Source organism: Dermacentor variabilis, chromosome 7 (assembly GCF_050947875.1).
Source record: "Dermacentor variabilis isolate Ectoservices chromosome 7, ASM5094787v1, whole genome shotgun sequence".
NCBI lineage: Eukaryota > Metazoa > Arthropoda > Arachnida > Ixodida > Ixodidae > Dermacentor > Dermacentor variabilis.
The window spans coordinates 79,304,331-79,316,489 of NC_134574.1; the positions used below are offsets into that span (position 1 = coordinate 79,304,331).

The following is a 12,159-nucleotide window of genomic DNA, read 5'->3' on the forward strand; positions in this document are numbered from 1 at the left end:
AGATAACTATATCTCCAAGAGAACGAGAACAAGTACTACACGCTCTAAGACACTACGCTCGGCGCTGAGTGTGTCAAGTTTCTCAACGACTTATGACACGTAAACTGAGAGTTCCGCAGTTTCTGCACCTGTGAAGGCTTTTCTGGCAGCGTCTCTCGAGAGCAAGTCAACCAATGTGCGCCTTCGGGCTAATGAAGAGTCGTTGCCGACTTGAATGCCACCTTCGGCACCTTCGTCAAGCTCGGTGACTGGGTTGCTTTCAAGCTCCGTTGATACCCGAATCCAACAAAACCAGTAATGAATGAGCCAAACTACCCTAGTAAATGATGTGGTACTATTCCAAAATTAGATTATAAAAAGGAGATGCACAAGAAGAGAAAGCGAAAAAAAGTCTAACCAGAAAAAAAATTCACAAAAATAGTCATATGAAACTTGAGCCAATAACCTTAGAAAGAAGCATACAAATGCAAGCAAGGCAGCATTCCTAATAAATTAAGCTGCATAGAAACAAATTACAGCGAAATGAGGGTCCCGTCTTCTGAAAGGATTCTTGACTCTGGATCGCTGAGTCCTGGTACTTGAAAGCAAGAATGTCAGCTGAGATTGATTTCTGATTGAGCTGGCACCATTTTCGTTCTACTGAAAACTGTGCTGCAAAGGCACTCCTGGAGTAAGTCAGAAAAAGAGAATGGAGTTGGTTTTTTCTTGCGTACTTATTGCCTCAGTTTCTCTATATACCGCAACAGGAAGTCCACGTGACAAGTAACGACGTATCTCCCCAACAGGCAGAGTTAGAAGCAGTGTGAAAGAGAGCATATGATTGTATGGTTTCCAATTTTTACACGGCCAATTCATCCGACATGGCCATGACTCACAGCAATGTGACCCAAGCTATGGTGGACCTCTAGGTGGTGCTTCGTGTCGTCTTCCCCTTGGCTTTCGTGCGAGGTTATCTTAGACACAGTGGCCAACAAAAGATTAGTACAACATGCTCACTTGTTTCTTCGATGTTGCTTGTTAATTTGCCTTATGTTTAGTGTACCGAACTAGAGTGCCTACATCTTTACTGTAAGGGATAAATTTGAACGTCACATTACTGTTGGATACTGAATTGTTTACTTCCACTAAGCAGAAAGTAGGAATCATAAACGAGGTTCCTTGAGGGATAAAATTCAGAATTAAATGATTGATGGTTGATAACATGGCACGTGCAATGTACAGAAGTATACTTACACTTACTAAAATCAGAATTGTACTACCGAAACAAGTGCATGTCATGAAGCTGAAAATAGGTTTCTACTCAATATTTAATTACAATCAAACTTACTTCATTCACTCCTTACCATGGTTGACCCAGCTTACCCTAGAGTTTTGTTTTCTCTATCAAATAATGAAATATATCCAGGCATACAATTATGAACTTACATTTTCCAAGCTTTCAATGTCCAGCTGTTCTTCTGTAAGTGACCCGAAAAGCACATTTGATGACCAATTTTCAGTTGTGCACACTGCGGCGAAATAAAAAATCCCGGACTTTTTCAAAATTAGGCCTTTCTTGACCTGTGGTGCTGTCACGTTATGAACACGACACGCAGGAATTTGAGCAAGTCTGCTTGTTGCTTCTAGTCCGGCAAGCATGAGGGAAAACAGGAAATGCAAACTCATGTCCATACCCATATACATTTAATGACGTTCAAGCTCTGCATTTGCCGGAAACAACAACTTCTCTTTTCTGCAAGACTTATTCATGCGTAGCTAGACTTGTAAATTCTTTCTTAAACAGAAGTGATTCATTGTGTGTTATATAGATTTCTGCAACAAAAAATTGTTAATGGTACTCTCTGCCACTACTTCATGCTGCACAACTTCTTATGTTCAAACGAACAAACACAACAAGTACTGGGGAGCCTCAATTCGTCTTACGCGAGCAACTTACATGCCAATGACGTTGCTAATGCTTGCAACGATCTTTCATGGGTAGCTTGTTTCAAAGCTTCATCCACAGCGCCCAACGGCCGGATAGAAAGACACCTAAACAGAATTACTGTTTGGTTAGGCGCTTCTGATAGGAAAAAATCATATTAGATTAGGCGCTTCTGACTTGGGTAAAAAAGCATGTACAGTCAATACGCACTAATAGGGACGCGTTAGTCCTTTTGAACTACAATCGTTCGGAAAGATCTTAGAAACCAGAATAACATGCAAAAATATGCCTCCCAGAATGACACCAAACGTGCTGCCCCTCAGATCTCGGATATTTGAGCATTAGGGAACTAGCCATGCAACCCAAGCCAATTCTGGCCACAACTAGTGTGGTTGTGGCCAACGTAGGCAACACTATGAAAAGGTACATGGTTAACTTCCGCGCTAAAAGCGCTTTTTCTCTTCGCTTGCGTAGGGTTTCCCCGCTTGTGAACATTTCTCGTTCAAAGAACCCCCTACTTGATGGCGATAAATGTCTCAGTACCTCATTCAAATGATACACTCATTTATTTGTTCGCAAATAATGGAATGCCAAGCCGGCGTCGCTGAACGTGAACGCATGAGGGGTGCGTTCGTGAACAAGAAATTTTCAAACAGCTACAATCCTTTACCGAAGATTTTTGCGTTCCAACGTAGCCACAATGGCATGAGTGACAGAAACGCAAGCATGAATCTTCCTACAACACATTTGAGTGTAAGATTGTGTATTATTTCTTTCCCTAGACATCATTTAGTGCAATGCCTGCGTCTATATGGAGGTGTGTATTTGCGAATTCAAGCGCTCGGAATCCTCATTCGCCTGTCGTATTAAAAAAAAAAGGACTTCCGGCATGAAGTGCGCACTGCAAACCTTCATCGCTCCTGTTACAGCTTTGCCGATCCGTAGCTTTATAATCCAGTTCTTTCTCATGGGCGCAGCCGGTGGGAATGAGGGAAGGCTCAGATCACCTACCGCATAATTTTTGCACTGCGGCCCACAGCAAATACGGTTACTTCTATGTTTGCTCATTCTTAGCGCGTCAAGTGTGCCTCAGGATCCTACGGAAGCTTTGAACGTGTTAAAAAATCTACCGGAAGCTAAGGAAAAGCATAGATAACAACCACACGCTACGCGAACAGGCATCAGCGAGCGGCGAGTATAATTTTTCGGCTGTTTCCGGACGCCACCGCACGACAGCGCCATTCTCTGTGAAAGTGGCGAGTACCAGTCGTGACAAGCGACTCAGTCAAGCAACACGCTTGGTGAGCGCGCGCCACTAGATTGGAGAGCGGTATAACGAGGTGAAAACGATGAAACAAAGCGCGATAGGACCGCAACAAAAGACGGCATCGGCAATACTTTTCCCGGCATGCTTCTCGATAGCTAAACAACGCAGAGGAGATATGACTGCGCTCATGTTTGGCTGAAGATGAATCGCGTATGAATATGGCATCCATCTATATAGCACAACTAAAACTGATACTGAAGCTACTGTTCCCGTCAAAGTGTCACATAACCATATATCAACATTCTAACCACATAACATAACATAACATAACATAACATAACATAACATAACATAACCATATATCAACATATATACAGCATTCTTGTCACCTTCAGAATAGTCATTGAGCCTGCTCGAAGCTTTCATTCTGTTCGTCGTGGAGCTTTACAGCACTCCAGCGCACCCATGTGTGCCCTTCAGTGTCCGTCCTGCTGTCAAAAGGTGTCGTTTTTCAGAAGATATAACACGACTAAAGCAAGCATTGATACTCCATGAAATAAACAGTTATTGGATGCAAATGTATATGGAATCGCCATATTGCATCCGCGTTTAGTTTTTGTGCAAGTAGCTTTCACACGACACCCTAAATTGCCGGTAGTGGTAGCGAGGGGCTTTCCACCACACCGAACCGAAGTTATAATTCATGCAACAAAATCGTTCTCCACAATATTTTCCGATGTTGCTGTGACTTGCTTTTACATTATAATGGCACGTATTCACTATGAATCATTGACCTCTGAATTGATGCTGGTTGACTTGAGCATGCGCTGCTGCAAGATTCAATTTTTTTTCACATTGCGAAAGCAAACATTTCGACTGGCATAAGTAACATATTAATTTAGTACAACATGCCTCCGTCCAGAGGCCGCAAACCATACTTTACAAGTTACCTCTGGCTAAAAACATAATATCAGGATCACAACAGGACACTATAGTCAGCAAACTTCCAATCCATACGATAGGACCCCTGATCCACGAATTACTTCTTTACATGTTGCATACAAAGGTTACGAGACATTTGGCGTTGCAGTAACCTTTAAAATAGCAGGTTCGACACATGCAACCCCTAGCCGTGACAGAAATGAACAAAAACACAAATATTAAGTTGTTTTGGTAAGCTGCTCAATTTTCCATTAAATGTTACTTTCAAGTACTGGTAAACGTAAATGTTATCATGCTAATCAAATGTCGCCGTTCACGCACATTAACCACGCACCGACAATCAGCGTGGTACTAATACTGTCAGCTTCTCTAATACACACCAACACCGACGCTGAAAAACAAGCTGCAACTGCCCTAGCCATCCCTCGTACTACTCGGGCATAAATTATAGCATATGGTTATCCACTCAAAATGGACCTGTCACAATTGCGCCCATAGCAGAATCTATTCCAAAGAACCCCACATACTGCAAGGCATCACAAGGTCGTTTTCACTCAGCGCCACCGTTTGGACCCCGGTCACGTTTTTCCCTGCGCAAATTCGCTAACGCTGTCACCGGGGCATACGCCACCGCGCAGGCAGAGTGACAAGGTTGGCCTCGTGCTCCCTCTACTTTCACATTAGTATCTCACAAACTTCTAGCTCTCGCGTGGCGCGCGAAATTCGCCCACCACTGCATGACCGCTTACTCGAGCAGAAGCCGTCGACTGCCGACACCCACATCGACATATCACCACTTCAAGGTCTATCGCGCCACTCATTCCAACCATTCCTTTATGCAGATGCTCCAGTTTTTCGGTATGTGCCTCACTTCACCGCATCGATTGGGTGTGCCAATGTACGTCAATATTTCGTCGTATAGCACAAGCCACCCAAAATAAGTGCGAACCGGGACGTCCAGCTCTAGCCTGCGTACAACACACAACTTCTGAGGCGAACTTGATATGAAGACCGGGCTGCAAGGATCCTCAACACAGGAACAACCCTGCGGAGCGTCGGCTTGAGAGCATACGGACGACATGTCAATCAATCCGGAAAAAAAGTTTCTTGTCTTCTGGTCTCCGCTCTCAAGCCACTCATGTGTCGCGAGATCCGGTAACTTACAACAGTGGCGAAAAAGGCGGGGTGTCAAGATTCCATACATTTAAAATGGTAGAAAAATATAATGTAATGCAACATTTCGATTCAGTAATCAGCCACTGGTTAACGACAATGTGCCGCTCCGGCAGCGATAATCAAGCACAGTCAAAACTTCTCGGCAAAAGTTGCCTTTTATTTCGAGGATTTTTTTTATTTTTATTATGTCCTTTTTGTCGTGCCCCACAAACTAATATGCGGGACTTGGAGATAGAAGCAAACGGACGGCAGGGGCGAAGCGACCGAAAATTCGGCTGGCCATTTTCCCCGCCCTTCGCATGGCTGGGTCGTCAAAAGGGCTGGTCTCCCTGTTCTGATTGTCATCCCAAGGAGAGGCCCTAAGGTCGGGGTTAGAATGGCGGGTAAGGTATTCACCATAGGCTTCTAGGTCTCTGGGAATACCGGACGGTCCCTGGCTTAGTGGGTCTGCAAGAAATATATAGATCACAAAGGCGGCTTACACTGCAACACTTGAGAATATTTACCTATTTTTTATCAGGCGTGCGTACTATGAAAATACCTGGAACACCGATGGGTTGACATTCAAAAAGGGCAAACCCATCAAAAAATAACTTCCTTTTATAGCAGCATGATCATTGTTTTAGTTGTTTGACGTGGAAACTGCACATCCCGACGGCTAAATTTGCTTTATTTTCACGTGCCTTACAATCTAAGCGCTGTCAGCTTCACGTTTGTTGCTCGAAGAATTTTGGTTGTAAGCCTTTTAGAAAGGTTTCTGCTATTCTTCTTACTTTGTATGTTCATTAGAATTCTTCAAATTGCTTGCGTAACATGTTCCACTTTTCATCACCACTGTTGCCAGCATTCTCATTTTTCAGTGTTCTTTCTCCTTGTTTAGAGTCTGATATGGTTTGGCTTTATTATCTCCCCGCAACTTCTGTGATAAGTGTTTTCCATGAATATTCTACCAGGTATTGCCAGTATTTGTGTTCCTTCGATACCCTGTGACTAATACATATTTTTCAGAAACTATACATTTTCCACTCATTAAAATAGTTCTTCTTGCCCACTTCCATCGCCCATCTTGGCGCTCTTGCACGTTACGTTATCATTTATTAGAAATGACTATTCCACAGTTTGCATTGAGACACATGTTATATTCTACAAACCAAAAACAACTTTCGCGCGCACCGCTACACACCATGTCACTTTTATGATCTTTGCACTACGCCACTTCACTTCTATTTTATTTTTTTGCAAAGCCAACCAAATATTGCTTCTCTATTGCCGGTAATATTTGCTTGGTACAAAAAAAAGAAACTTTGAGAACTTGTATTTGATTGCTGTCTCTTCCGGTATTTGCTATATTTGCTTTTAATTCTTACCACTGCCTTTATGGCAATTATGTCAGGATCCTTTACAGAGTAGACTATAATTGCACACAATGTAAAGGAAATACAAAATTGACACGATAAAGGAGGGATGATCGCCTTCTTTTACCTCTGTAGTAGTTTCGAGTATTCCAGTAGTCGGTGTCGTGTTTGCTGCGTATGACCAAGAAAAATGATCATATATCAGGTGAAACATTCAGGCAAAATAGCAAGAAGTATGTTGACTAGATTTAGAAGACAATTTCAGCTTCATAAAATACAAGGTGCACTGTTTAAAAACTGTGTCGTTACCTTGCTTAACTTAAGTTTTGAGTTGTCACATGCCATTCATATAAGCCCAATGGTTGTAATCTAGTACACTTGTGTGACATTGTTCGTATGTCTAGATCCTAGTGCGCCTGTGAAATCCTAAATATTGTGCGATGTTCTTTGAGCCTAAACGTCGCTGATAAACCATGAAGATTTGCGCAGTGGATAATAATGTTTAACTTTGTTAGAGGACTTGAAGCGGGCATTAAAGTGGATAGAGTTGGCGTCGTGTCAATTACTTCCAAATACCGCAATTATTCAACTAAATCCACTTCTGAGCAGACTCTGCAGCCAATTTCTTTCCTTGTCATGGTCGTACGTAAGTATATACCTACCTAACGGTGGGAAATGTTATTATATATAGCCAAAACACAGTTGAAACATCGTAGTCTATAGACATATTTCGGTAGTACCAAGAATATACGACAAATGATTGTGTCTCCGACCGTACAGTATCAACTTCGCCGTCTCACGCACTTAAATAAAAGATATTGCAGAGAATATTTGGAATCATAAAAAACTTTTCTTCAGACAAGGACGTGTTGTCTACCCCATTAGGCAAAAAGCGAATTTAATGCAATCTCATCTCTGTGATTGTTTTAAGGTGGGCTAGCTACTCAAATGACAAGTCTAATAAAAGAAAGAATTTCGACATGATGCATGGCGCTGATAAACTTGATCTAGAACTCAGGCACTCTGTTCAGTTGAAATTCGCACATACTATTTAACATAAAGGTTTCTGGAATATTACGACCTGTATTTATACACATATTTTAAGAAGCGGAGTGTGATAAACCTCATACGTAATTATTCTTTTCTTGCGAACAAGGAATCTACTGCGATTAACCAAGGAGCCAGAGTGCACTCAGAAGTCAGTGCAAGCCACAGGGTACAGTGTAAACAGTAACTATCATTGCACCAAATAATTTCAAATTTACCGCAATATTGAAATTCATCAGACCTCTACACATGCAAATGTAACTGCTATTATTCGTCACACTTAGTCTTCAAAATTCGCACGGGCAACGTTTTACTTACACTGCCGAGTCGAAGGGTAAGTATAAGGCATCTGAAAGAAAATAGAAATAACATATTACGTTTATGTCCCATCGCAAACTTATGTTATCCGAAATGCACCAGAGAAAGAAGCAACAAATTTCAACGTCCATATAGCAGCGATAAACAAGAGGAACATTTTCTGCGTGCTCATGGAGTTTGCAAAAGAGCTTGTAAGCTCTGATAAACAGATATTGCATTGAAGTTGCGCTTGTACTTGCTGTCTGGCAAGGAAAAAAGAAAAAAAAATGTTTATGGTAACTTGCTCTCAGTATATTTTGAGTTTTGTTGTGAATCTTTAAATAATGTATTCATATACAAATATGAGCGTATCCTATAAGGAAGAATTTTTCGACAAAAAAGCCGCTCAGTTTGGAGGGAGTGCGAGAGACACTCTTGGCGTAATGTTACAAAAATTTGGAAGAAGTATTTATGATTTAGTTATGCAGTGTATTTGGTGCGTTGTAAAGATAAGCCTAATTGATTTGTGACTCGTCTCTGCATAAGAGGCAAAAGAAGGAATAACAGCAACGATTGCGAATAATGTCCTGTATTGCTATTCAGAAAAGTAATGATCTGGTTTTTGAATTCTTCTCCAACAGTTATTTTCAGTTGTGTCAATGGCCGTGTCGTCGTTTGTTACTTTCATTATAGAAACTCTCTTCACTCGACTCTTTGCTTCTCCACATCTCCCTTGGCCGACAGTACTTCAATTAGGCACGTACGCAATTTCTTTCGCAACTATTCAACCTCCGCATGCAGATTTTAGTATGTACTATGTCAAAGTATATTGGGAGATGCATGCCATGCAAACACGATGTAGCCCTTTTCACTGTCCTGTAGCAGGTACTCGATTTCACGACTACTATACAGTGCACCTTGCTGTGGGTGCATTAGAGTGCACACAATGTATGCAGCTGCGTTGTTGTGGACATCTGCTTACCGCAAACACAAACAGCGACGGAGAGCGCCAAAAGTGCGTGAACCTTCATGATGGCTTTTGTCTGCAAGATAAATAATATTCGTCACACTTTTCGTAATGTTTTCCTAGGGACCCCACAGAGCTGGATATCAATGCTAGAACTCTAGAACTTGGGAGTCAGAGTATTTCTTTTTGTAGTAGGGCCTTACCAAGCAAACGAAGCGAAAATAAACGTCACAAATTTAAGGTCGGTTAGGATTGCCCTTCGGGCATAATTTAATTTCCTCGCTATCGAGAAATTTACATTCAAATAAAAAAAAAACGTTTTAGTTCAAAGAGCTTAGCATGCGTGAGCTAGGCGCACTTATAATTTGTAAGCTGGAGCGAGTTTAAAGCACTGCAAACTGTGAAGCGTTGCTCCTGTACAAAAGAAAGCAGACAACAAAGCTATAGGTAGTGCATAGTTTACAATTCACCCGCCGCGGTGGCTTAGAGGCTGTGATTGTGCGCTTCAAAGCACGACGTTGCCGGATGGTACACCGGCAGCGGCGGCCACATTTCGATGGCGGCAAAGTGCGAAACGCCCGTGTCCCAGGCAATGGGGTCACGTTAACGTAGCACACGTGGTGAAAATTAATCTGGAGTCGTCGTCCTCTCCCCTCCGCCCCCCCCCCACACACAATAGCGTACCTCATAATCAGATTCTGGTTTTGGCATGTAAAGCTCAAAAATTCAATCATTTAATATGCTAGAATTTCTATCGCGCCAATTAGGAAGACCACACAGTGAAGGAAGTAGCACCGCATTTAAGCTGCCTTTGCGGCATCGCCATCTTCGTTAGAGCGACGGAAATTATTAAACTCAATAAGTTACGCCCTCTCTACACAATGCGCTCCGGCTAAGGAGATGTTCATGGTTGAGAGCGCACCTAGGATTTTAAAATAGAAGGGATCCCCCCCCCTCCCATGTGCAAATTTGTACCCTAATACTTTTACCGGCTCGAATAGTACCACTCACTGCCACTCTGCCGTGGGAGGGAGAGGATGATGTACAGTTGACAGAGCCGAGCTCGAAAATATAAAAAAAAAGCGGTAGTAAAAATCTATTACGATATTCACGGGCGAGACGATGCCGAAGAAATCGGAGAGTTCTACAACGTTAAGCGAACTTTGAAACCAACAAACAGACTTGTAATACATACCTTCACGGACCAAGCTCTGAGCCGGACGAATGCTGAGGGCTCGCGATATGCAACGCTTTTTATGGTGCGAGAGTTGCGCAAGGGGGACGAAACTGTACCACAGCAACCAAGAAGGAAGTCAGATACGGACGGAGCGCAATCATTTTCAAACTCTTACCCAGAAGCGTCGTCTTAGCAGGAGAGCGCACAAACACTATCTGTTTGCTATGCACTCGAAGAGCAGACTCCGTATGTTCGTGTGACGGAAAAGCGTGCTTACACGCCGCGAGAGGTTTAGCAGTGTGTGTAAATAATAGTGCTGACCTGGGGTGCTATGCAGGATGCGCCGAGTTTCTTGTTCACCCGAGTTTTACCCGAGTTTGCTCGACGGCAGTCAGTGAACGGAGACAGCGCGCAACGCGCAAAAGCTACAGGCAAAAAAATAGGTAGACAAAAAGCCGCGTATGAGAAAATGAGCGCACCCTGCGCGGAACGCTGCTTCCACGTATCAAGCGTAGAAGGCTGCACAACGAAACGCGCCAGCGCAGCGCATCGTTATCAACGGATTATCGCAACTTAGCGAAACCGTGACTGTCCTGCTGGCTGTCTGCATACTTGCCGTGAGCCGCTTGTCACGTCTTTCCCGGGCGCATAAGGGCGTGCCTCCTCTTTCGGACACTATCTTTCTATTCTCCATCGAATGCGAACAGGGTACATGCGGCGTTAAAATACAACAAATAAAATAGCAAAATTTTTTATTTCTTTAAGTATCTGTTTCTCATTTTGAATTCTAGAAATTTCTGATGACAAACGAAGATCGAGCAAATTATTAAATTTTGAAATTCTTGGCGCGAGTGGCGACAGTGAGGCGAAAGCTTAGAAGTGGATACATTGTACAGGGTCGCACGCACGAGGGAGTTTATATGGTGAGAATTGGCCTAGGGGCGCTGCAATGCTAGTCTCAATAAAGTCAGTCATGACCATGACGGCTTTTTCTCTATCAGGGGAATGGAAACGCAGCACCGCGGTATGGCTGCTCATTGCAGGCGCTTCACTAGGTTATTAAGGCCCCCGCTTTACCAACTAAAAACGACACACTAGTCATAGATGGGGGAGCAACTGCTGTCGCTGCAAAATGGCGATACATTATTTTAGGGTCCGTAGTGACTCAGTTCAATGAAAATGTACCAGTTTATCTTTGTGCGCGAAGCCTCTGCCATGCATTGCGAAGAAGTGCGTGCTTCCCAGCGACACAATTCATCGCTTGCCATCGCTTGCCCAGTGAAAGTGCCTCTGAGTGCATGTACACAGTATTTGACTGTATTGTGCACTCCAAGGTGCTTTCAGATTACCCCTTCTGGAGCCAGCAGCGATCGCAGAATTGGTATTGTAACGACACCGCAGCAATCGCATTTTGGTAGTTTTTTGTAGAAGCCGGTAGTTTCTTGAACGGCAGTATTATATGCAAACGTAACATGTCGGAGAACGTGGTACCATTTTTTGTGGTCGACGATAGCACACATGGAAATCATGCACAGTGGAAAATGAGAATAGAGGTTGCCTTCAGTACTACAGCAATTTCTGTTGTACAACAGGATTTTTCTGTAGTAACTACAGATTCCTGATTGAGCGACAGACTTTTCTGATGTAGAACAGACATTTCTTGTTGTATGTACAGAAGTACACTCTGTCGTATGTCTGTTGTGACAACAGAAAACTGAAGCTCTACAACAGATTTTTGTGGTACTGCAGAAAAATTTGTCATCACAACAGGCACCCTGTTGTCCCAACAGAAAAGTTCCTGAAGTAACCCGAAAACTTCTGTAGTGCTACAGAGAGCTGTTGAAATACCACAGCAACCTATTGTGGCAACAGGCCCCCAATTGTGACAACAGACAATTCCTGAATTAATGCGACCAACTTCTGTTGTACTACAGAAAAAATGTAGTTATACGACAGAAACCTATCATTGCAGCAGGCCCCAAATTGTCGTAACAGGAGGGTTCCTGA

At 43.0% G+C, this 12,159-nt stretch overlaps 1 protein-coding gene across 1 annotated transcript; it reads right to left on the reverse strand.

Annotated features, from left to right (window-relative positions):
* Positions 1-5,510: 5,510 nt before the first annotated feature.
* On the reverse strand, positions 5,511-10,237 carry LOC142587556 (uncharacterized). Its single transcript, XM_075698661.1, has 5 exons — positions 10,171-10,237; positions 8,991-9,051; positions 8,030-8,060; positions 6,792-6,835; positions 5,511-5,756 (listed from the first exon to the last, which is right to left on the reverse strand). The coding sequence occupies exons 2-5, from the start codon at positions 9,037-9,039 to the stop codon at positions 5,521-5,523; spliced, it is 360 nt and encodes a 119-aa protein (XP_075554776.1). The 5' UTR covers positions 9,040-9,051; positions 10,171-10,237; the 3' UTR covers positions 5,511-5,520.
* Between the last annotated feature and the right edge of the window lie 1,922 nt (positions 10,238-12,159).